At 33.3% G+C, this 27,577-nt stretch overlaps 1 protein-coding gene across 28 annotated transcripts in view; it reads right to left on the minus strand.

Annotated features, from left to right (window-relative positions):
* The window catches only part of NRXN1 (neurexin 1), a 1,358,646-nt gene that overhangs the window by 162,611 nt on the left and 1,168,458 nt on the right, over positions 1-27,577 (minus strand). For 19 of the 28 annotated variants that reach the window (XM_031957189.1, XM_031957183.1, XM_031957181.1 and 16 more), the window contains 2 exons: positions 17,324-17,413; positions 15,622-15,941 (listed from right to left, as the gene is read on the minus strand). In XM_031957189.1, coding sequence (XP_031813049.1) covers positions 15,622-15,941; positions 17,324-17,413 — 410 coding nt within the window. The remainder of the gene's footprint in view (positions 1-15,621; positions 15,942-17,323; positions 17,414-27,577) is intronic. The other 9 variants (XM_031957196.1, XM_031957194.1, XM_031957193.1 and 6 more) reach the window with 1 other exon arrangement.

Raw genomic sequence — 27,577 nt, forward strand, 5'->3', positions numbered from 1 at the left:
AAAAAAAAAAAAAGCTGATTTAATACAGTAAAAAGAAGACTAAATCTGGAGTTAGACATTTTGGGATCAAAATCTGGCTCTGCTACTTAATGCCAAGGTCATATAGAAAGTCAGTAGGAGTAGTGTTCTTTCCACTATATTGCAAAACATCTTTATAAGGTCAGGCATGATAACCCATGCTTGTAATCCTAGATCCTTGAGAGGATGAGGCTAGTGGAATGTCTGAGCTGCAGTAAGGTAAAGCAATAGAGAGTCTGCATTAAATCCTGAACCCATATGATGAGCCTGAAAATTAAGGAGCTACCTGGGTAGCGTGAGGAAACAATAAACAGCTATGTTCCCATAGCTGAGGAAAACCAAAAGTCTGGAACCTGAAGTAGTCCAGAGGAGGGGAACAGAAGAGGTCCTGAAACCACTTGAAACTGGGTAAAGCATTCACTTCATCACCCCAGCCACTGGGGAGATGGGAGAGGGACTCTGGCCAAGGAAAAAAAAGCTAAAAAGCTGTGATCTTCTGGAAAGTCTGTGAACTTATTTTGAGTTTCACACCTATTTCCTGCAGGACTATAGTAAAAGTTTAAAATGTTCACTCCTCCTGAGGTTGTTCATTTATTGCACCTTTATTTGGGATTCAGAATTTTGTTTCCAACAGTAGAAGCAGAAAAGGTCAAGCAACTATACTAATCAGGAGTGCATTGGGCCTTTGAGGGGCCATTGTGCTAAAAGTCTAGCCAAGATAGAATGACTTAATCTCCCTGTCAGAAAAAAAAAAGCTACAAAACCTGGAATTTTGTGATAGATTTTTGAGATCTTGATACCAAAGTGACTAAACTCCCAAAACAAAACTCCACATTCCAATCTGATTTTACAAAGGCAGGAGCAATTGAAAAGAGATTAGGCAGGTAGTGCTGATCATCCTGAAGACCTGCTATTCTTTCCTACTGCTAAAGAGTGCCATTTGATTCTGTTTAGCATTATTACCATTTCATTATTACCTTAGAAAGAAAGTAATAAAATCCCTCATGACAGAGTTAAGGTAACAACTCTCAGTTATTGCTTCTCCTGGCAAAGTAAGGCATGGCAAAGTGTATGTTTGTAGGGATAGAAGAAAAGGAGGAGGAGGAGTAAGGAACCAGTCAATGATCACATTTGAAATATAAGGTATAAAAAGCAAAGCATTTTGTATTTTCCCCTGTCAAAAATGTTGTGTATCTCTCTCTTTTCTTTCTCCCTTCCAAATTCCCTCCTCCTCCCTTTTTTTAAAAAAGTGATTTACACATTCTACAAAAAGAGAAAGAAAAATAAAAATTTAGGCAGTTTTTTAGTTGTCTATAAGATTCTGAGGTCATACTCAGAGGCTGCTTTTGTTAAAACAAAGTAAGAGATAGATAAAAGGGAACTAAGATATGAAAAAATCAATCTTAAGGCCTCTTTGTCAGGATTGTATATCTAACTTTAATTGAAGTATATTTCCCTCCCACCAACCAATCCATGCTGCCAACAAAACAAAATAAAACCCAAAAATCAAACAAAAAACTCTTTCAATAGATTCTCCCAAAACAACCAACTACCTATTCAACACAACAGAGACTAGAGGAATTTGCTACTTATTGGAACATTCCTGCTTATGCTTGAAGTTCAAGTGTCAGTTACATTCTGATCTTGCTCTCCTATTTGAGATTTAAATATAATTGGACAAATCTATTTAGCATAGGAAAAGATATGTGGGATGTCTTTCGTTTTACATTTATATTCCAAATGCTTAGTGTAGTGTTTGGAACTTGTCAAAAGCTTAATCAGTGTTTTTTCATTTATCCATTCATTCATCCACTAAAGCTGACATTATTAATGGAATATTTTGGGCAAATCAAGAAGAGAATAATATTTTGGGGTTCTTTTAAAATCATTTTAACATTTGGTTAACTGCACAATCACAATCCCACAAGAGAATTTGGCATTTTCACTGACTGACACATAGTTGGTGCTTTAAAAATGCTGGCTGGCTTTCTTAGGAATATTAAATTCACAATTAATTATAAACATTAAAATATGACTCCACATTTTGATATATGAAATATATATATACATATATAATTGTTGAATCTGACCAGATGATTACCACTTCATAGACTTGTTCCATATTCATAATGTCCACTACAGAACTCCCATTTAACCCAATGACAAGGGAGAGTTGAAATATGGCTGTGCTAAAAATCATTTCTAGTTTTGGACAAAAAATAATTCAGGGTTTGGGTAGGTGAACAATTTTAAAAAACAAATCCATAATTCATGCACATCAGATCATAAAATGGTATGTTTACATACATACATACATATATACATATACATATATATATTAATTCTAAGTCTCCTCAGTTTGTTTTACTTTGTCAAGTTCAGCATACTTAAAATCAGTCCCTTAATCTACAGGGTATGAAATGCAAAAACATAGTCTTATCTTATAAACAGGATACCAGTTTCTTTGTTGCCTTCTGACTCTCAACACTATTGCATGTTTGCTTATGTAATAATTCTAATCAAACCTCATTACAAAGTTCTCTTACCACCATATGTTTTCCCCACATTTAGCATTCCAAAAGTTGACCTACAGATTACAAGATAAAATCTGTTCTACAGACAACTGTTCTCATCAAGTATTATTTAGACCTTAAACTCAGGAGAGAGGGACTTTATCTATTTTTATATTCCATGGAGCATTTGAACCCATTGCTAGAACTAGAGATGTGTGAAGTAATAATAGTATGTCTATTAAAAAAATCTATCAAAAATATGTTGCAAAAATGAATTTGTTAATTAAAAAGAAATAAATTATTTTTTATTTTTTTCTGAGCTTCCTTTGGTGATGCAGCTAAGACTGTGATCTTATTACTAATAGACTAGATTTGTGACAGTGCAGAGCTTTGATAATGTGGCTGATGTAGGGCACTCTATACACATGAATTAAAATGAATATCAGTAATTCCCGAGAGATCAGACAAAAAAGTGGTCTTATTGTAGATACAGGCATTCTTAATCTGGAGTTCCTGTACTTCTTTTAAAAACAATTTTGATAATTATATTTTAATATAATTCATTTCCTCTGTAGTTCTATGTATTTTACTTTATACATTTAAAACCATCATTCTGAGTAGTGGTCCAAAAGCTTCACTAGATTGCTACAGGCATCCATACATAAAACTATTCAGAACTCTTATTGTGTATCCTCAAATCAATGGAAGCCTCGAATTATTATTCAAATAGCCTCAAAGGCCTATATATTGCAGCACTATCTCGAGATAGGACCTTTTCTTAGTAGACCTCCCTGATTATCAACCCCTTCTGTAAATACTTATTTCTTAAACTCTTATAATCTGTATCCTTACTTTGCTTCAGTGTTACATACAGATGGTAATACCTTTGAACCTTCCTATATTATCATCTTACCATACTACTTCCAAAAACCAGAACTCTGAAAATCCTCATTGTTTACAACCTCCTATTCTTCCCTCCTTTCTAATTCCTTATAAACTAGTTCTTTGTTCTCACAGCAACCTCCAGTATATTTCTTTTTTCTTTTTTTTTTTTTTGCTGAGGCAATTGGAGTTAAGTGACTTGCACAGGGTCACACAGCTAGGAAGTGTTAAGTGTCTGAGGTCAGATGTGAATTCAAGTCCTTCTGACTTCAGGGCTGGTACTCTGTCCACTGCACTACCTAGCTGCCCCCACTATATTTCTTTATACAGATTTATGTTAATAGCTATTCTTTTTCCAAGACTAGTCAATGGAAAAGGTGATGGAGAGATTTGTGTTCTCTGGGAAAGCATCTCCAGTTCACATTAAAGTTTTCTATTCCCTAGTAGTCTGAAGAAACAAGTCAGGAAAAAATCCACAGATTTCATTCAAACAATGTGGATTCTAGCTATTTGAAAAAGTTGTTTGGAATGTTTAAAAAAGCCTTTGTCTTTCTTTACAAGCCTATCTTCCTCAGCAGTTTCATGGCCACCGTCTCCAAACCATACCAACTCCATTCTTGCCATTATCCCCATTTCCTCTCCATATGAACTTTGGACTCCTTTTCTGGAACCATTCTGGACTGTGAGAGGTAAGGTCTAGTTTCTGTCCTTGTGTGTTTAAAAAGGTGAGTGCTCATCTTCTCCAAGAAGCCTTCTTTATTCCATTATAATAGATGCTACCTCTTTCTGCTGTTAACTTCCAGAGTGCATATGCATGTGCAAATATACAACATATATATTACATATATATGCATACTCACATGTACACACATATATGTATATATACATATAGGCACATACATATATTTACATGTAAAAAATACATATTTGGGCTTCTCTCCCTACCATCCCAACTAGATAGATAGTAGGTTCCCAAGCAAAGATATTATGTCCTAGTTATATTATATCTAGTATACCTAGCAGTGCTTTTTATACACAGAAGGTGCTCAATTAATATATATTTTGCTGTCCATTGTGCAGTCTAGAACAGGGATGGGGAATGAGGAGCTCCAGGGCTATGAAATCATTTGCTAAGACATACATAGGCAATGATGAACTGAAAGCTAGTACAACTCACTACTTGATTTCTATTAGTTGATAGTTTTGTCTGGCCTATGAAGGATATTATAAAAATCCAAATGGCCTTTGGCAGAAAAAAGGTTCCAAACCCCTGGAGTAGAATAATACATATGCAGTTTGCCCAAGTAGAAGGAAACACTTTACCGTCATTTTGATTGTCACATGAATTGTGTGGTGAACTGGAATGTACCCACAAATTTCTGCCTTGCATTCTGGAGCACTACATTACTATAAAATTCAGTTTTACTTCTGACATAAGGAGAAGAGGAAGAAAGGGAACATAAGTGGAAATTGGGGAGTTGAAATACACTCTGTAAACTCATAATTTGCCAAGGACAAATCCAGCCTATCTGGCATTTAAAAAAACAGGGTTAGGATTGTCCCAAAGTGGGCGAACAAAAGTTTTCCAAGTTGTCACTCTTCCATAGGAAGTTAAAGAATTAGTAAAAGCTTTGGTCTCATTAGGAAAAAGTATGCTTCAATCTAAGCCTCTATGCATTTTAATGTCGGTTTATCTTTTGGGGATTCAGTTTTCTTAAGTGCAAAATGGAAGGGTTTGACTAAGTGAGCTCTAACGTCACTTCTAACTTTTCTCATCCTATTTAATCAAACTTGTGTTTGCCAAATAGAGCAAAGTATTTTTTGCAAAGTAGTACTGTTTTGTCTATATTATGCACGCCAAAATGCCATTGTTTCTTTCTCTTAAGCTATTACTAGTTTTAGGAGAATGTTTATTTCTATATATAAACATCAATACCAAAAAAACCTTTTAAAAATAATCTCTGAAATTTAATTTTTCATTGTACATTATTTACAGTACATTAATCCATAGGATGATGTACTAGCCCATCTTTATAAAGACCCTTCTAACTCTAAGCCATGTGATATCTATGTGAGTAAGGGAAAACAGAATTAATTATAAATGTTGATAGCATTTTAAAGATGCTGAGTAGTTATTAAGTTTACATATATATTTTTTCAAATAATATATTTATTTTGGCTAATGTGGTTACATTTAATATTTATTAGCTTTTTATAAATTAGAAAAGATCAGATCTGCACTCTGAGGGCCTATTTTGTTATTTTTAAATACTTTGTGTGGAGAACATTATTTGACATATGTCATTTGAATTTTCTAAATAAATAATATTTGTTGTTTACAAGAGCATTGGGAGCTCTGATGTGTACATCAAAAGTAGCAGCAATACCAGACACCTTCAAACAGAGATTTCTTTCATACTTATTGATAGGATAGCTTGTAAAAGGAAAAGAAAATTTCTACAAAGGAAAAAAAATTCCAATAATTTTGGAAGAATTCTCAACCTATAATTTTATCACTCCCTCATGTAATAATTTAATTTTATTATTAGTACTTATCGCTGATTTGAACACAGTGAATGCTTAATAAATGCTGTTTTCTTTCTTTCCTTCATGAGCTCTTATCTTTTCAACTTAGGATCACAAATCTGGAGCTGCAAGGGACATTAGAACCCATTTAATATAAGCCCTTCATTTCCCAGATCAGGAAACTGAGGTCTGAAGAGATGTGATTTGAACTCACAATTTCAGTGAATAACTAATTACTTTACTAAATTTGGTTAAGATTGATAAGAATTAGAAAATCCATCTGGAACATAAGGAAGATCTTACTCAATATTTCAAAACAATGACACAGATTTACACAGTTTCATTAAAAAAAAAAATCTTCCCATTACATTCCTATTTATTTTCACCTTTCAAACCCTTTTACATTATCTCAAGATTAGGAACAGGATTCTAAGTTCCTTGGTCTTCCCTTTCTTTTCTCAGGGTTTCTAAAATATAGAAAGATTTATAGATGCTAATGATTAGAGAAGGACACCAAGCCATTATAAACAAAAGGTTTCCCTGAATGTGTATCTAGACCTACAATTTATTGCCACCCTGAAGAATAGTTCTTAGAAGAGAGATCCTTGTATACTGCAAATGTCAAGGACAAAATCTGGTTGTTATTTACTAAAGAATTGTTGAAAGTTCTAATACAAGTAGGTTGTAATAGAATGTTGGAAATATTCCTGCGTGTAGAATCCATCTCATCCAACATCCTCATTTCACAGCCAAGGCAGAAATTTATTGACTTGCCCAAAGTCACAAAGATAGAGGTCACTTGCTTATATTCATACAACCAATGAACATTAGAATCAGAATTCTGGCTCTTCTTTACTTTGAAAACAATTTTTTTTTTTGAAATCAATTGGGCTACATAGTCTCTCATATTCATATTTGCAGAAATTCATGGCTATAAAGGAATCTCTTGAAAAGGAGTTAATTGTAGATGAACATGTAACAAATAAAGAATACAAGAAAACCATCATCATCATCACCATTATTATTGTTATTATTATTATTTTATTATTAACCTGCCCTTTCTACTTTTTCATTCTTCTTACACCTTACTCCCCGATACATTTTCTTACATCCAGTAACACTGTGCTCCTGTCTGTTCAATGAATGAAACCATCTGGGCATTATCTCTGGCTGCCCCAGATGTCAGGAATACTATCCTCTTTTGCTGTAACCAGATCTGGAGTCAGCAAGTTCAAAATTCAAATCCTGCCTCAAACATTTACTAACTGTGTGACTCTCGGCAAATCACTTAACCCTATTTGCCTCAATTTCCTCATTTGTAAAATAGGGATAATAATAACCTACTTCCAGTATTGTGAGAATTAATATTTGTAAAGTACTTAGCAATACTTGGAATACAGTTAGTCCTATATAGATATTAACTATTATTTATTATAAATATAATATGTAAAAGCAAATTATATATAAACTTCCATTTTGATAAGTGTTTAGTTTTAGGAGAAAAATTATTTGCTTTTGAAAAAATATAGTATTAGAGATTACAATAGATATCTCAAAATTAAATACACCTTTCAAAAATACAGAAGATGAATGAACTTTTTCACTTTTTTATATTATAAGTCTCAGTGCAGGTAAACATGGGAATAATCCCTTGAACATTGCATTCTGTTAAAAAATTGAACACCATTCAGGGAAAAATGATATATATATTATATATGTATACATATACATATATACATACATGCATACATGAATACACACACACACATATATATATATATGTGTATGTTTGTGCATGCTTAGCTTTAAATAAGAGGCTGAAATGGTCTGGTAGGGAAGACATTTAAATGAATATGCTTTCATATTCTCTATTTTAGTGTAAACATAAATATATCCCTCTCCTTCTGCATGCCCTGCAGGATGGCAGAACAAACTTCATCTCATCAATTTAGAATGAATCCAATTTAATTCTGCTTGACCAAAAATCTGCTTCCATTGTTCTAAAACATGCAATCACCCCAAGCTACATTTCTATTGCAGCTTAAGTGGCTCAGTGTTATCACTGAGGAAAGTACATTTTGATTGAGAAAACAACTCAGGATGCCTTCTGAAAAATAAAAGGCCATTTCTTGTACATCACTGTTCTTAACAGATGGCAAATATGGTGATTTCAATGAATATTCTTTAAACCAATCTTTAAAAATAATAGGCTTGTTAATATTCTTGTAATACTCTTGTTAATACTCCATCTAAACTCCAATTAATACTTAAATGCCCAAGTCACTAAGAAATTTTACTAAATACACAATTTTAAATCCTGTGCTTTTAATCAATTAGGAGATATAACAAATTTATTTTACCCCTAATAAACAATTAATTTCTTTACTAGTTTTTAATTCTTTTATGCACATTTAGCTCCTATTTCCATAAATCAAGGCAAACTACCAAAAAGGAAATTTTAAAGAGTTAGAGGAACCCACAATTAGAGCTGAAATTTCTTTTAGAAATCATATACTCCAAATCTTAAATTTTATAAATGTGAAACCTGAGGCTTGTAATCATATTTTAAAATAATTTGAAAAGATATATAATCAAGAATCTTAAGGAAAATAATTGTGAATTATAGGTATGAAGAGACTGTGATATGATCAGATAATATTAATTAGGAGTCATCAAAAACTATTTAATAATGGTATAACAAATCCAAAAAATGCAAAGTACTGGAAGGAATTCCTATTTAATAAAAACAGGATTTTTTCTTAATTGGAAAGCAATTTTGTAGAAAATAGTTAAATCAGTACCATGTATCTAATATAAAAAATAAGCCCTACACAAATGAAAAGATTGTACTATAAAAGGTCATACAATGTTTCCATTCATTCATTCATTCATTCATCCATTCATTTATTTATTTTTTGCTAAGGCAATTGGGGTTAAGTAATTTGCCCAGGGTCACACAGCTATGAAGTGTTATGTGTCTGAGGCCATATTTGAACTCAGGTCCTCCTGACTTCAGGACTACTGTTCTATCCACTGTGCCAACTAGCTTCCTGCCATACAATATTTTGAAACAGTTGGAGAAAATTCAACTAGACTAGAAAAAGACTAGAAAACAGAATAGGTAATATTGATTATGTAAAATTTAAAAAGTCTTTGTAAAGACAAAAACAATATAATTAGAATAAGAGAAATTTTGGGGGGAAATCTTTATATCAAATATTTCTAATAAGGTTCTGATATCTGAGCTATATAGAGATTTAATAAAACATAATTAAGAAGAGCATTTATTCAATAATTAGTTAAATAATATGGACAATGAATTTTCAAGAGAAGAAAAGTAAGCTGTCAATAATCATCTGTCAAAAAAATGCTTCATATCCCTAATAAAGAAATGCAGATTAAAACAATTTTGTTATTTTACCTCAAGGCCTCAAATAGGCAAATATAATGGAAGTTGGAAATAGTCAATGTTGGAGAAATTATGGGAAGAAATGAATACTAAAATACTTCTGGTGGAGTTGTGAATTAGTTCTACAATTCTGGAAAAACAATTTGGATGGACACTAGAAAAGTGATTGTCCTTGGATCTAATTATCCTAATAAAGGACATTTACTTGAATATTATCTGCTGCTCTCCCCATCATAGTGGTGTCATGCAAAGATCTTTCCAGGGTCCTTTTTGCTTCTCTTTCTACGTTATCAAATCCCATGGGTTCAATTTTCTCTCGATATGAGTAACTCTTAAATATATTTATTATTTCTTCATTTGTCTCTTGAATAGCAGTCCCATAGTACTAAATGCTTAGCATATATTTTTGGCTAGGTATTTCTACAAATCTACATTTACAAATCAAGATGACAAAATCTGAACTTAGGATGGATATCCTTCTCTCTTCTCTCTTTTCCTCCCTCTCCTCCAAAATAATTCATTTCTAGGACACCTTCAATCTTCTCATCAAACACTTTTTTTTCCCTTTCAACTCCCAATATCCAATCCATTCCCAAATCTGGTCACACTTAATTATATAACATACATATTTCATCTATCTCCTTGTCATAACTCATGCATTCTCTAACCTAGTTCTAGCTTTCATCTCCTTACTTAAAACTCCCAATTGGTGAACTCAAGTTCACTTTTCAGATTTGAGCTTTCTATTCCCCTACTCTACAATCTTAACAAGATTGCCTATTACTGCTTTTTACTTCTTCAATTGAAAAAAAAAATTACTCAGTCTTTTAAAGTACTTAATACTGATTCCCAACTAATTTTGCAGTCTTATTTCATTGTTTGCCTTTATACATTTTTTACATTTAATACACTTACATTTCTAGTCAAACTAATTTGGTAACCATTAAACTCTTTTGTACAGTCATTTATTGCAATAAGAGTCAACCTTGGAGTTCCACATATCTTGTCAGTTGCCAGTTTTATTTCTACCATCAAATTATTTCTTGTATCTAAAACCTTTTCTCTACTCACATAGTTATCACCTTGTACAGGGCCCTCATCATCTCTTACTGGAATTATTGTAATAGCTTCCTAAATTATTTCCCTTTCCCTTTTTTTTTTGTTTTTTGTTTTTTTGTTTTTGCTTTCTCTAATTCATCCCTTTCTTTATTGCTGAGGTGCAGGTCTACCTATACTTCTCTGCTCCATAAACTCCAATGTTTCCCTCTTCTTCCTCCCCTCTCTCCTTCCTTCCCTCCCTCCCTCCCTCTTTCCCTCCCTTCCCCTACTCCCTCTTCCCCTTCTTTCTTTCTTTCTTTCTTTCTTTCTTTCTTTCTTTCTTTCTTTCTTTCTTTCTTTCTTTCTTTCTTTCTTTCTTTCTTTCTTTCTTTCTTTTTCTCTCTTCCCCTCCCTCCCTCCCTCCTTCCCTCTCTCCCTCTACTCCCTCTACCCCCTCTCTTTTTCTCTTTCTTTCTTTCTTTCTTTCTTTCTTTCTTTCTTTCTTTCTTTCTTTCTTTCTTTCTTTCTTCCTTCCTTCCTTCCTTCCTTCCTTCCTTTCTTTCTTTCTTTCTTTCTTTCTCTCTCTCTCTTTTTCTTTTGCAGTTACAGGTAAAAACAACACTGTTTTGGGTTATATACATTTTAAAAAAAATATATTTCCTTATGAATTATGTTAGGAGAGATATATCTTCTTTCTAAGAACAATACAAACTCATCTGTCACGTAAAACTCTTCACAACCTAATTCTCACCTACATTTTCCAATTTATTATATATTACACCCATTCATGAATTTTAGGATCTGGCTAAACTGGAATTCTTTCTGTTCTTCACATGTCACTCTACTGAATTTATCCATGACTTTGTACAGATTATTCTCCATATTCTTAAGACTTTCTCTCCCATTTCCAAAAATGCCCATTTCTAGAAATGCTTAGTTTCCTTGTGGAGGGAAGAAAGGAAGAAAGAAAAAAGGGAAAGAAGGAAGGAAGAAAAATAGAGGGAAGGAAGGAGGGAGGAACAAATAGGAGGAGGAAGGGAAGAAAGGAAGGAATTTGATAACATAGGATTGATGTTCAAGAGAGAAATGAAGCAATGATAGATCTATATGGGTGTTATCCACATAGATAATTGAACCCATAAGATTTAATAAAGGAAGGAAGGAAGAAAAGAAAGAAAGAAGGAAGAAAGGAAGGAAGGAAGGAAGGAAAGAAGGAAGGAAGGAAGGAAGGAAGGAAAAAAAACTGAGGCAAATGGAAGTCAAATGACCTGCCTAGGGGTCACAAAGCAGGTGAGTGTCTGAGGTTGGATTGAATTTAAATCAATCTGACATCAGGCATTTCATAACTGCCTATGAAAGATGACAGTCACCTTGAGGACAGAAACTCTTTCATTTTTGTCTTTTTGTATCTACTGCCCAGCACAGTGTCTTGAACATTACAATAATTTAATAAATGTGTGCTGAGTAAATTTAATCAGAAGTCTGAAGGATGCAATGATAAATCTTTCTACTCCAGGGGTCTGGTGATACAAGAGAGCAACTCTCTTTTCTTGGTAGGGGGGAAGACAGACCACAGAGGCTGAATGAGGGACAAATAGATATGGTTACTGTATTGGTTAATTTTGTTTAAACATTTTTCTTTATTAATAAGGAGGCCTGGGGATGGGGACTGATGCAGGAGGATGATTTGGAATTAAAAAATAAAAGCATCAACAAAACCTCAAAAGAAAAGAAAGAAACTGAGGGCTAGAGAGATAAAGACAACTTTCTTAATGCTACATACCTAATTAGAAAAGCTGAGAAGCAAACCCAGGTCCTTTGAGTCCAAATACAGTCTTTTTTCCACTATATAATCCAATCATTATAAACCACTTTAAAGCAATTACATATTCTTCTTTGAATTATTTGTTGTTAATGCTTTGAAATTTTTTCTGAGATTTTGAATCTCTTTTTTTAATGAATCTACTAATCCTTCATTTAATTCAATATCCCCACAAATGGACCAAGTAATCACTAATTGATTAGATCATTTACTTCTATAAACTGCCTTCATCTTTAAACACAGGCTAGTTTATAATAAATGGACTCTTTTCATTAACAGTTAATATTCAGTTGACTGTTTTGAATTAATTTGAAAAGTTGAATTAATTTTCTAAGAGATAGAACTTTTTTCTTCTACATTGTAGGGTATGAGTTTTAATATCAAATAGCATTCTTCTATATTTTCCTAGAAATCATAACATTATGGCATTTATTATTTACTTTTTGCTAAAATAACTAAAAAGAATACATACTTTAATCTTCCTGTTTTGGATGTTGGAGATAGCAAAAATAAAAAAAAAACTTTTCAGATTCTCAACTATCTCTAGCCCTCTTTATGTCAGCTTTCTCCCAAGCTTAGTTTACCACACTTTATCTCTTTAACTTTCTTGCTAGGTGACCTTACCTAGCATATCCATGCAAATGACTATATATTCAGCCTCCTAACTTCAGTTTCTTTTTAAAAAATTAAATTTAGATGAGCATCTATTCCTTCTATAACCTTCCTTGTTTCTGTTAGAGGCACTACCATCCTTCCAATCTCTTAAGTATATAATCTCTGAATCATCCTTGGATTTACCACCTCCCCTCATCCTTCATATAGAATGTAATGACAAATATTGCCATTTTTTTTTCTCCACAACACATTTCAACATTTGTCAGTTTTCTTTACTCACATCATCATCATCCCTCTACTTCAACATTTACCACTTCTCTCCCAAATTATTGCAATAGCTTCCCAATTGATTTCGCTGTTTTTTAGTCTTCCCTTTCTCCAAGTTATCTTCTACACAGGTACCAAAAAAAAAAAAAATCTACCTAAAGGATAGTTCTGAAAGTTGACTTCTTCCTATTGTTTCTAGCATAAAGTAGATATGACTCAATCAGTCATTTGATGCTCTTCATAGTCTGGTGTCAGCTTTCCTTCCCAGGTTTCTCTCATGTCACTCCCTTTCATATACTCTGTATTCTAACAAAATTGACCTTCTTGTTTCCTAAATTTCACATTACATCGACTGAATCCATGTTTTTGGATAGGTCATTTTCCATGTCTGGAATATCTCTCATCAATATATATATTTTTTAACATTTTTAACTTCCTTTGAGGTTTAGATCAGGTATCACCTACTCAAAGTTTTTTTTTCCCCTTTTCTATTAATTTTCTTCTCAAATAACCTCATTCATCTACATATTGCTGTATTTTGTAGCAGTGAGTAAAGTCATAGAGAAAAACGGGTGCTGTTTTTTGCTCCTATAGTTCTATCCCTAGAATCACTGTGCCTTGGATATGTAATAGATAAGTCAATATTTGTTGACTTGAATTACATCTTGTGATTACACAGAAGATTATCTGTGCATTTCACCTTTTGGTTTTAGTAATGATTCTAATCTCATATACTTTTTGCAGGATTTCAATCCTATGAGTCATTTTGTATAAAGGAAATGGTTCACCAACTTCTTTAGGTTTTACTGTGTGTAAAATTTACTTCAATGATTTGACACTAACTGAACCTCAAAAATAAGCACTTTTTTGAATTACTTAGAAGTAAGTTACAACCTTAGCTGAACAGAAAAGTCTATATGCTTAAGCCCAACCAAAGTCACAAAGTCCAATTTTGTTCATCTTGAACATTAACTATTTTTTATTATCGTCAACTCTGCAAATATAAAACAAAACTTTGCAAATATGAAATCACAAACTGGAGGAATGAGGTCTTCTTAAAAAATGTGCTTTGGCAATGAAACAATCAGCATTCAAGCATTAACATCCTGGCAAGGCTAGCCATGTTCAGGAAAAATAATGAAAGAAAAACAAAAGAAAGTTGGGCTACATAATGCAAGATAACATTGCTGGATCATTTCAGTTGTATCCAGTTGGGAAAGATCCTGAAGTTATTTGCCATTTCCTTCTCTGGCTCTTTATTCAGATGAGGAAACTAAGGTAAACAAGGTTGAATAACTCCCCAGAGTTACACAGTTACTAAATGTCTAAGGCTAAAAATGAACTCATGAAGATGAAACTTCCTGATTCTAAGCCCGGTGTCCTGTCCATTAGACTGCCAATATAGGAGTGGGAATTTTTGGGTTCTCTTCTCCTTTTTAGTCTTTTCTCCTTTCCTAAATTCTGCTATTACTTCAAGAAGTCTGTTTCTCTCTAAAGAAAGATGATATTTTAAATAGATATATAAATTACTATTATTACTTTTTACTTCACAGGTGATTAGATGGCTCTGTGTAGCAACTAACATAAGCACATTAATGCAACATTTCATGATCATTAAATCAACCAATCTCATTTGAGTTAAGGCAAACAATTGAAATGGAAGGAAAATGCAGAAAACACAAGAGGTGCATGAGAGAATCTATTCAAAGGTCAGGAATGCCTTCAGAGGGATCCAAGCTATAATTATAACAATGTCTCATCTACTAAATAGATGCCTCTAACTCAGACAAATTCAGCATTAACTTATTTTTCTCTTATTTGAGGTTTATCCATAAAAATATTACAAAAATGAGTTCTAATGAGAAATTAGCCACAAATTGCTAAATACTTTACACTATTTTTTTTTTTTTTTTTGTACTTTCATACTACATTCTTGCCCTTCAGTTGCATGATTATCAGATTTGGTTTAAATATGTGGGAAAAAAATAATGGTAGATTTTTACTATGAGAGATATCTGAAGTCTAGTACAAAATATGATAGACCATATCTGAGCCTTAATAAAAACAATAAAACTGATTTAGAAGTTACATTCTCTACCAGCGCTCAACTATTTCAAAGTTTTACTTAAGAAAACTCATTTTGAGCCAATACTTTCCAATTAGATATTTAAAATATTTAACAAACCCATCTTTTTTTTTTTTACTTGATCAGATAAATAAATATTTCTTTGTCATTTACAGAAAATCCTGCAGATCTTAAAAATTCTAATTATTCTTGTATGCTTAAGGTCCCGCTTTGGAGCTATCACCTAACACTACTTCACAACTCCACTTATGAGATCCACAACCAAAGATGCCTGAATCAAACTAGCTATGACAGAATAAACAAGGCGCAAAAGAAACTTTGATACCTGTAGCCTGAAACAATCTACCAAAAAAGAAACAAACAAAATCCCAAACCCTTCCCCCAAACCTATAAAACCAATTTTGGTAAAAATGAAGCTAAGACACATAAAAAGAGGCACACTCACCTGGCTAATGGGTTCTTTTGTAGGGGGCTTTCCTCTTCTGGCTGTGCTGGTAGCCAGGGTGGTGGTGGTTTCCATAATGGATGTGGACATCTCAGACTGCATGGCTGTGGCTGTTGACTCAGTTGTCATAGAGGAAGGCACTTCACCAACCAGTCTCACATTTCCCACTATCGCGATGTTGGCATCATTTTCGGCTGCCATATTCAGAACTTTCAAGCCATTGTAGTAAAGACCAGACAGCTGGCCCTGGAAGGGATGGCCCTGCTCTTTCCCGCCAATTATAATGGTTGCTTGACTATTGAAGATTGTGAGCTGACGCCCTGTAAAAATAACATTACATACATGCAAAAATGTTGATTGTGAACTCTACATTCTAAACAGGATGATAAAACAGATCTTTCATGGGGTGAATAATGAGAGCAATAAACTATAAGATAGGCATTCGACTCATAATTCATTGCTTTTTAATGAGGTGTCCATGAAATGCATAATATTGGTAAATACTTGTAATTGCTTAATTAACTCTCAATGGATTGCTTTTGCTAAAAGACCAATCAAAGATGTCTGATACCAAATTTATTTTTTTTGTCGATCATTTTCCCCTTTTTTTTCTTGAAGTCTTGCTATTTCACTTTTGAGTCTTGGTTGTCGAATTCAAAAATGCAAAATCTTTGGCAGGATTTTTAACATTTCAAGGATTTGCCACACTGAAATAACCACTGACATACTAACCTGACACTATAGAATATTTAGTTTATCTTTTTTTTTTTAATTTAAGATTTAAAGGTCTCATAATTCAGGTAATGGCCATATTGACAGTATGGTAAATGAGAGTTTACTTTTAAAATGTAATGTTTCATTGACTCATTTGAATCATTCTATTTCTCCGACATTCACACTGAAAAGAAATGCAAGGTTCACACGGATCACATCCAAGGCTAGGATTTTAAATATGTAAATAAATAGATCTGATTGGCTTTCAGCAAGTCTTTCAATTAAAACAAAAGAAAAAGAAAAGGTTTTAGATGTAAAAGCGGCTTCAGGAATGATACACATACCAATGGAGAAATCATGGCACATTTTCATTCAACAGAAATCTTCAGAAACAATACCATTATTATCAAATTGAATATCCACTTTAGCAGACTAGTTTCTGCTAATAAAAAGCATGCACACAACTTTAAGTCCACTTTTAATTAGGGTTTGTTCCCAAATCCTCTTAGAATGTTGCAAACGTTAAAGGGACTTTGTTTTGACCGGCAATACATATTGCCCACTATTTAAGATACCTACAGTTTAAACAAAGAGTTTTTCAGGACCATAATGAAGATATCAGAACTACATATATTTTAGTTAATAATTTAGATGTTGGAACATGTAATATAATCTATGAATGATTTATCATTTTGGGTTAATGTTTGCTATCATACCTTCATAGATTGAGTTAGTGGATTATATTTAACAGTCCCTTTAACCTTAAGTTAACAGGGTAAGATTATTATACAGCTGGTACTTCTAAAATGTATAGAAATTATTATACAAGGTATGCAAATATTACTATCTACATTTTACTGTTTTAAATTTGTTTTTAATTTAGTTTTACTGAAAATTTATTTTTTATGTTTATTAGTGTTACAATGAAGTACTACTTGGTTATGTTCAAATTATTTTTTTATTTGAAGTTTTAATCAATGTTTTTTACCTTTGTCGAGTAGCCATTCATCAACTACTCGACCAAGTCGATATGGAATTCGCTGTCTAGCAATCGCCAGGCGCTCGTTATCATTGTTTCCTTTAAAGTTTAAAGAGACATTTCATTGGTTAAAATCTGTAAGGTCAAAGGTTAAAAGTTAATACTTAAAGCTTGAGCTATACAGTTGCCACATGATTTTTTGAAATTTGGAATTTTAAAAAGTTCTACCTAGAACATTTCATGTTTCAGACTTTCATTCATTCATTTATTTTATTTTAGCAAACAAAATTATTCCTATGTTAATTGAAAATTAGAAATCTGCATTTGAGCTAGGTTATTAAACTTATGTTATAGACAGACCCAAACAACAAATTTAAACATCATATAATGGCTTTACAAAAAATGACCATTGACCTCAGGGTTTTGTCTGTTTTGATATTTCTTATTAACTAGTTAAACATGTTCAGGTGAAACAGTTTTAAGTTTTCAAAATACATCCAACCTCTTACTCCAGATTAATCATTTAAAGAAAACAAAACCTTAATACCTTCTAAGGCACACTCCAGCCATCTAAAATAAGCCTGACATACTTTATTTCCTATTCAGAAAATAGAAATTCTTATTCACCTCATATAAAGAAACCACAGAGTCCAAACATTTCTAGTGAGATACAAATAAATTGGGTAATCAATCACTTGTACATCACAAGATCACAGATAATACATTCTGCATCAACAAGATGTGTTGTTAAGGGAGAAGGCTTTGACAAAAGTGACTTCATTTGAGTGTCCTTTAAGCTTATCCAGATCTCAACCTGTTAAGGCATATCCCACTTGAAAGAAGATTTTGTTTATATTTCAGACAATCAAATCACATTATTTGGTCGCTTTTTCTTAAGTATATCAGACAGCTTAAAGAGAAAAAGCAAACCATCAGCACAAAGCACTAATAGATCTATCCTGCCCTCAGTTTACAAGGAGGTTGATTGGAGGACATGCCTTTTTATGAAAAATCTATCTGAAAGATCTTCTCTTTAAAATGACTTTGAACACTATTTGTAATCTGAATTTTTATTTTAATCTAGAAAATGCTTACAGTAAAAACCAGACTAATGTTAGTGTTTGGCAGCAAAGGAGTAATAGAGCTATGTTCTTCTATAAAATATAAATATTATGGTGCTAGGGTCTTCCACTCTTAGGGAATAATAGAAGATAATAACTACCAACCTTTCTGGAGAAAGTGGTAATTTCACTGATATAAATAACAACAAAAATATAAATGCTATCTTCAATCTTAGTAGGCAATCTAAGAGGCATGTCAAAAACAGTTTTCCAACAAATTTTTTGCTCTTTTTGACATTGAGCTCACATGAAACCCTCTTGACTATACTGCTGACTAAGGATTAAAGTAAGTAAAGAGGGCCTTTTTTTTAGGAAACAAAGTTCCATGTGAGTGTCTATATCAATGACTCTTTCAAAGAGAAAGATATTATCTTAAATTGTCAATACTCTTGACACAATCAAAATGGAATTTAACCTTCAATAAAAACCACTTTTAGAATGTATAATGTTATCTGAATTTATACAGTAAAAGGGACTAAAAGATCAGTGTGGATATTCCCTCCACCAACAGGGATTTGAACCCCTCTGTAATTTAGTAACTTAGTTTTTATATATGCCATGATTAAAAAAAAATCCTCATCCCAACTTGATGATGAGCCTCTTCAGGCTTAAATAGATTAATCCTAGGCCATATTGATGTATGATCAACTATGTCTATATGCAAAGCTTTTCCAGCTTAGTTGAACCAGTTTAATGTCTACACTTCCCCAATAGCCATCAAGAAACCTGGTGCCAACTCTGCCCTAATGATGACTCATAGTCAGACACTAGTGGACAGTATATTAATTTCATTTTTTTCCAGTTTTATGATTACAGACGGGTCTTAATACTACTTTTTCTTCTAGGTTTTCCTCCATCAATCAACAATTAGTTTGCATCATGCAAATTTATTTCTGGATATTTAATGCAAAGCAGTTGTCAGGGAGTGAAGATAGTCTAAATCTGAATGGGAATTCTCCATATACTTTCCTAAGAAGAAGTCACATGACTAATATAATCTAATATGCTTATTATGCTGCTGCAGAAGAATTATATGTATAAAAATGCACAAATGCAACTATTAGATAATTTGTTGTTCATGGATCAGAAGACACGGAACTACAATAGCAACATGAAAATGAAATTGCAACGAATAATAACAGCTAACATTTACTATGTACTGGGCATTGTGCTAAGTGTTTTCAAATATTATGTTGATTGATCCTTACAACCCTGTGGCATATAAATGTAAAGTCAGGACAAGGACAAAAAAATTGGATCAGTGGGGGAGATTTAGTGTCTCTAGCGCCTATTATAGTATCTTGCAGATAGTGTGTACTTATTATAGGCTTGTTAGATTGAATTGGATTAGATTAGTTTCCTGTAGTTTTGCAGAGGGTACTTTTTTGTTGACTCTTGTTGGATGGAATAATCAATCTTTAAAGTCTCATGTCACTTGAGCACTTGTGCTTTGTAACTCCTTTGAGAATAATCTTGGAAGAAGGGCACAAGTTCAGGAGTGCTTAGTTATATATTTTAGGAGAAGAGGACACAAAAACTTATTATCTGTCCTAAAATTATACTTCACACTTGTAATTTGGAATTTAAAAATTTTTCTTTCCCAACTTCTCCTTCACCTTAGGAGAAGCAGAGGGCCTTTATCTAGTATTCTTTTGATTCTGACTCTGCCCTGTGCCTAAAAATAAGTGAAAATTTAATCATTGGGAAATCTTATAAAGGACACAGAAGGTCTTTCTTGGCTTTATACTCAAGAATTGTCCAATAAGAAATTTCTGTATCTTCTCTTTGGACAACTTTAGAAAAAGAAGAATGAAAAATTACGTATTCTTTCATTAGTTCCATTTACTGAATGAAATCCATAAAGAAATTAATGAATAATGCCATGATATTATATTCAATGGCTGCTAATTGAAAACCTTAGTATAACTCTCAGTTAATATAATCACATGAACCCTTTGTGATAGGAGCAAGATTGAGTGAGAGAACAAAACAGGAGAGAGAAAATGGACCTGGGCAAAGTAAGAGTAGGCAAGTTAGAACAGATAGAAGCTGTAAAATTAATCGGTTCTAATAAACAGATCATAGGATTTGAAGCTGGAAGAGAACTTAGAGATCAACTATTTTTCAAAGAGCAATTTAATGACTTGCCAAAGTTACAAAACTATTTGCTTATCCTTTGTTCTGGAAGAGAACCATGACATCAGGAAGGTGATACCATGATGTCCAAGTGAATTGGATTTAAGTGAGGAAGGACTGTTCATGGTCACCTGCTTCACTTTCCCCTCCAGAGCCATCTGGGTCCAGTACCCAGATATAGATCAGGATGATTGGAGATGACCCTGGATGCAGTGGGAGACATTGGGCTTTTTAAGCTAAGGTCTTCAACAGGTCTCAGTGGGACTTGAGGCTGCTGCACCTGTTCAGTGGTTAAGTCTAGATAGCAATTGTGGCAAAGAATCTCCTCTTTCACTAAGTTTAAAAAAATAAATGAATGACTGAATTTGGGAGGGGAAGATCCTCAGCATTTCTGGGCAAAGCAGAAATGATTGCTATTTACATTCAATCTCTCTATCACAACACATCTCAGAGGGCAATAAATGGTATTTAGAAATTAAAAGTGAAGTGGAAATATAAACTAGAAATATGAAATAGATTGAGCAGGTCAGACATTTACCATAGCTTACAAAAGTTTTCCATTTATTATGTGAAATATCTCACAGATTTAATAAAATGTGACTAGGTGAGGCATAATCATGACTGGTTAAATAACTTGGTTCTGCATTTTAGAACCCTTGAAGTTTCAGGGAGATAGAAGGAGGAGCCCATGTTCTAGGGAGTAAGGGGAAGTGTGTTGGAGGAGTTGGGGAGAAGTCAGGGAGGATCTAGGGGCAGTCTAGTTGACTGTCCAGACCCCAAGACTTGTCTAAAGATATGATGGATTCTCAGGGGTCCTCAAACTACAGCCCGTGGGCCAGATGTGGCAGCTGAGGACAATTATCCCCCTCATCCAGGGCTATGAAGTTTCTTTATTTAAAGGCCCACAAAACAAAGTTTTTGTTTTTACTATAGTCTGGCCCTCCAACAGTCTGAGGGACAGTGAACTGGCCCCCTATTTAAAAAGTTTGAGGATCCCTGGACTGTCTCAGGGGTTAGAGATAACAATGGAGCCTCTGAGGCCTTCCTCACTTCACAACATTATATGCTAACAAGATTATCTGGGAAAACTGACCCCTAACATATCCTGATGTGGGGAACAGAATGGGCTGGTTTAGAGTTTACATCAAAAGGACCCCTGAGAGATGATCTAATTCAGTCTCCTCATACTATAGGCAAAGACTGAATGGGTTCAAAAATTGCCTGAAGTCACAAAAATTACAAAGTGACATGGCCAATTCTCAAATCTTGATTTGGACACTTTTTATACCATATTGCATTGCACTGACTCCTATTTTAGAATAAGTTGACAAAAATAATAGGGTTCTCAGAAGCCCTAAAAGTCAGAAGTCTCTGGCACATCAATGGGCATTAATTATACAGAATAGTTTTACTCTTGAAATTAAAATCCAGGTTGACATTTTCATCTCAAGAGGGCAATAGAATCTCTCAACTCAAGAAAAACAAAATTTATTTTATTTTTCAATTTGTTCTTGTGTTATAGCCAAAATATAAGTAAACCAAAAATCTTTTTATAATAACAATAATTGTGAGTGGGAACAGTTTTTGTGATGAAGCACTTTATTTAAATGCCATTTTTATGTATTGAAAGTAGATCTAAAAAGGAAAGGAGACACTCTTATTTTTGACAGCTCATTTCCACACCTGTGTGTAAGTCAGGGACAAAAACAAAACAAAACAAAACAAAAAAACAGCAACAACAATTAAGATTGGTTAGTGTACCAGCTAGAGGCTACCCTCACATTTCACTCTGATATCTTGTGTTATTTTTTTATGGGTATCAGAGGAGTTAGAGGCAAAAGTTTTTAGCGATTATCTGGTTCAACTTCATAATAATACATATGAGGAAGTTGATTTGAACTGATTTGCCGAAGATAACCATGTGGAAAAAAGAACAAAACTGGGGTTCCAGCCCAAGTTCTTTAATGAATATTTTTTTGTTGTACTATAACAGCCTCACACTGCAGACGAGGCAGTGATAAATAAAGCATTATGTTTCACATATTTACTTTAAACTTAGTTCATCTTTACTAAACAATAGTGATAGACTACTTAGATGTTAATCAAAAATTTTGTTTATTTTCTTGCTGCTATTTTATACAAGAACCACATCATCTCTGAGCCAGAAGGGACCTAATTAGTCCAAGCCATACCTGAACCAGAATTCCTTCCATGACATATTTGGCAAGAAGTTATCTGACCTTTGTTTGAAGCACTCCAGTGGAGGAGGAGCCTCTGTCTCACTAGAAAGCCCAGTTTGGATAGCTCTGATTGTTAGTAAATTTTTCCTATATTATGACCAAAGTCTCTCAAATTTATCTGCATTACTTCTATTCTTCTTTTCAAGCACAACATAAGAAAAAATCTAATCACTGTACCACATAAAAATCTCTAATATGCTTGTATAGTTCTACATCAATAGCAGAGACAGCTGGGAAATATTCTATTCTCAGATAGAAGGAAAGATTAAGAATTATTAAAAGCACATTTCAATACAGCCATTCTATTTGTAGGCTAAATATTCCCAATTTCTTTAAGAGGTCTTCATATGGTATGGACTCAAGGCTCTTTCAATATCTTGGTTGTCCTTGTTTTGCTGTCCTCAAATTTATCAATGAAGCTGCTAGAGCCAGGAAGTCTGAGTTCAAATTTGACCTGAAACACTGACTAGCTCTGTAAACTTGGACAAGTTTGCTCCAGTTTCCTCATCTGTAGGAAGAACTTGGAGAAGGAAATGACAAACTACTCCATTATCTTGGCCAAGAAAACCTCAAAAGGTATTACAAAGAGAAAGATCTGACTGAAAAGGTAAACAATTTATTAACAGCTTTCCTAAAACACAGTACATAGGATTTGAAAGAATATACCAGATGTAATATGACTAATGTACAGTACTGTGGAGACTATCCTCTTCCTAGTCATGGATACTATATTTTTCAATGAGGCCTACAATTGCATTTGATATTTTTAGCTGCCCCTATTAACTCATATAGAGTTTGTAGCCCACTCAAACTCCATGATTTTTTATAAACAAACTGCTTTCTAGCCATGCTGCCTCCATCTTATAATTGTAAAGTTGACTTTGGAATTCAACTGTAAGAATTTTTTAAAATTTCTATTAAATTTCATATTTTTTCAATATAGATAATTATTGTTAGCATGTCAAATTCTTTAAAATCCTGATTCTGTCACTCAGTGTCTTAGCTGTCCCTCTCAGTTTTTATTTTCTGTAAATCGTGTAAGCATATCATCTATAAGTTTGTTGTCAATAAGAAATAAATTTGTTAAATCAATAAAATATAGAATCCATTAGATACCTCTATCCAAATAAGGAAAATCATCCAAATGGAAACATTAATGATAAACATTAATAATTATTTTTAGACATAAACTTCCAATCTCTTCCTAGTCCACTTACTTTTATTATGACTCTTTTTAAAAGAATAGCAAGAGAAATTTTTTGACATGCATTGTTAATTCTAGGTAAATTATAGTTACAGTATTCTCATAATCTGTCAACCCACTAACCTTGTCAAAAAAATTTACTCTGGCATGACTGTTCTTGATAAAATCATGCTTTCATTTCTATAATTATAGCTTCCTTTCCTGGATGTTCAGAAACCACCTTTTAAATATTGTCTTGAGTAATATACATGTAGAAGACAAATTAAATTCAAATGATATAACAAACCACTAGATTAGAAAGTACATGAATAAATGTAATTTCTGATGACTTTTGTCAAATATTTTACTAAAATCTAGGTAAACTATGTCTATTGCTATGGAAGAAGTGGGAATGAGGTTACTTTAGCATATGTCTGGTGGATCTCTTCTTGGCATTACAATTACTTATATGGGTATTTCAGAAAGCTCTACAGAATATTCTTAAATTACTGAATATCTAGGTTGGTTCATAACAGTGACAGCTGTATCTAGATGTTTAAGCATGTCTTGGGAGAAAAGTAATCTAAACCAAACAAATAAAAGAGCCTTAGAGGAAGCCCCTAGGGATTCTTAAAGACTTTTTTTCAGGCTGCAAAGATGTCTCAGTTGCAAGTGTCTTGATGGTGTTGAATCACCAAAGGAACTGCATATGCAGCTTCTTATCTGGCCACTTGCAAAGTCTCTCCTGACATGAGTATGTTACTTAAATAAAGCAATATTAAAAAGCAAAAGTCTTGTTTCAGGATTTTTTTCCTTTTATAGCCCAGCATAGCTCTATCCCCTGATGTACTAATTTTATTTCAAAAAGAAAAGCAGACTAGTTTGTTGTAAGTTGTATTTAATGAATTTGCTTAATTTTGTTTTGTTTTTTTGATGATTGCTCCCTTATCTAGATTTTCAGCTACTCTCCATTTAATACTGTCTTGAATGATACACAAACAGAAGTTATAATACATCTTTTACAAATTTGAATCATTTGATATAGAAAATATAATATTTTAATAGATTTCTTTTGTCTGATAAGAGTGAGAATGTGCACAAAACCAAATTATACTGGGATTTAACCTTATTTTATGGAGCAGACATGAGGTATCAAAGAAGCAGACATCCATAAATGGGTGGAATAAAGTGGTATAGAAGATTTAAAAAATTCCAGTCAGAGCCTATACAATACACAAAGATAATCACATTTCTATTTTCTCAATATAATCAAATAAGAGTTAACTTTGGAAATGATAATAATAATGGTTCTGTTTAAAGCCTAAAAAGTTGGATCAATGAAAAGGAGTAATAAAGTATTCTCTTTGTGTGTATGGATATGTGAAAGAGAAAGACAGGGACAAAGATATCAAACTCGGTTGTGGCAATCTTCTATGTATAGAAAGGTTTGATTTATGAAAACAGGCACTTCTCACTGAAGAGTTAAAAGATAACCATCTAGTTTCACGCATCCCTTCCCTCCATAAAACAAGACTGAGGTTTGTTTGTTTTTTTTTCCCCTAGACAATTGTGCTTGGATTAAATCTGTTGGTGCTTCCACTGAAAATTTTGCCAACAACACAGTGCTCTGATGAAGTTATTTCCAAGTAATCAATCTGCATGCAAAATTTGAATCCATTTTCTTCTGAATTGTTCAAGCATTAAGGATTTTGACAGGAGGCAGGCCTGCCAGTGGTAATAACACTGCAAACAATTGATGTGCATAGAGCTTTAATTGGAGTAGCCATTGTGGTGTCTAGGACTAAATGAACCCATTCTGTCAAGGGAGGCTCCAGCAATAAGGAATGTGAAAGAAAAAAATGATCACAGAGATACAATATTGACTATTTCATCAAATTTTACATGATTTCATTTTTCTATCTAATAGGCAATATTTGGTCCTATTGTGGTATATTAATTCTGGATGAACCAGGAGGGTTCAAGGAGGAAAAAAAAATGAGTAATTTCGAAGAATCAAGGTAAATAGAAAGGATCAATAAAGGTCAAATCCTTGAGTTGGAACTAAATTTTGTGGTGAGCTTTAGAAAAAGAAATAAAACAAAATTCTACTTGTACTATTATATCCATAGTTCAATCAGGATATGCCATCAATATGAACTTCACTAATGTGTAATGTGTAAGTTTCCTTCTCCCATTTTCTTAGATTGTTATCTTTGGAATAATTTTACTTAACTTCTTTGAAATAAAGGTGTCAATTGCTGATGTGAAATAGCAAATTCTCAAAAGTAAGAAAGTTCATGAAATTGTGAATCTATAAAGAATAATGCCTTAAAAAGAAATATTTGTTCATTGTCAATACTTTCTGAGGTGCAGAGAGGGATCACGTAAAATTTTCAAATATGGAAATTGAAATATGCAAATTGAAAGAGAGTTTGAAACAATATTCTTTCATGAATAAATATCAGTTTCTGACTATGCTAACTATATTTTAAATGGGAGCATAGTTTCTTGGCTATATCTAGTACAAAAGTGGAGAATGAAAATAAATACCAGGATAATTTAAGTAAATATTAAAAAAAAACTTTTTTACACTTAGAAAAATGTTTTGTAATCATCCACATATTGCAATTTCTCATTTATCTGCATGATGTGGGAATAAATGGGTTATTTTGTATAACTGTTTTCCTATATAGGTGTAATTTCTTTGCAACCTTGCAATGAGTATTGTTAATTTGCAGAAATTTTCTTTTTGGAGATGGATTTCAGTGATTAAAATGCACACTGATAAAGTAGCATAGGGGGCAGCAAGATGGTACAGTGAATAGAAGACTCATCCTCCTGAGTTCAAACTCCCCCTCAGAACTTAGTAGCTTGTGATCCTGGGCAAGTAATTTTAACATTATTTGCCCTAGTTTCTTCATCTACAAAATGATATGGGAAAGAAAATGGTAAACCATTCCAGTATCTTTGCTAAGAAAACTTCTAATAGGATCAAGAAGAGTTGGACACAATTGAAAAACTACTGAATAACAGCAACAAAAAGTAGCACATAAAATTCTCTTTCTCTCTGCAAAGAACGACCAGATAATAATGGTAGCTGGGGACTAAAATGGCTTTGAATGAGGTGATGACAAAAAATTAAAAAAAGTGAAGACTCTCAATAACTATCTTTGTGTCTTTGCATTAGATAAGTCCTCATTTAAGAGTTGCTGAATTGCAGGATGTTGCGGGTGGGGGGGGGGGAGACAGAAAAACTGGGAATATGAGTATTTTCCTCTGCCACAGTGAAGACCTGAATTTATTATTTTCCACCACCATCTTCTGCAGTGCGCCTGAATAACTGGAAATAACCCAAGGGGAAGTGTGCCAGGCTTCCTTAAGGAGCTTCTTGGCATTCCAACTTAAGAACAGGGTCTTCAAAAAGTCTGACAGGTCCAGTGCTGACATCCACCAGTGAGTGACTTAGACAAGATGCTGCCCTTTTTAATCTTCATCGAAAAGCAGCTGCGCCTCTCTAGGATATAATGGTTTTTCTTGTCCGGCAACAGAACAGGCCTGCCAGTCAGCCAGGGGTGGCTGATAA

The sequence above is a fragment of the Sarcophilus harrisii genome, chromosome 2 (genome assembly GCF_902635505.1).
Source record: "Sarcophilus harrisii chromosome 2, mSarHar1.11, whole genome shotgun sequence".
NCBI lineage: Eukaryota > Metazoa > Chordata > Mammalia > Dasyuromorphia > Dasyuridae > Sarcophilus > Sarcophilus harrisii.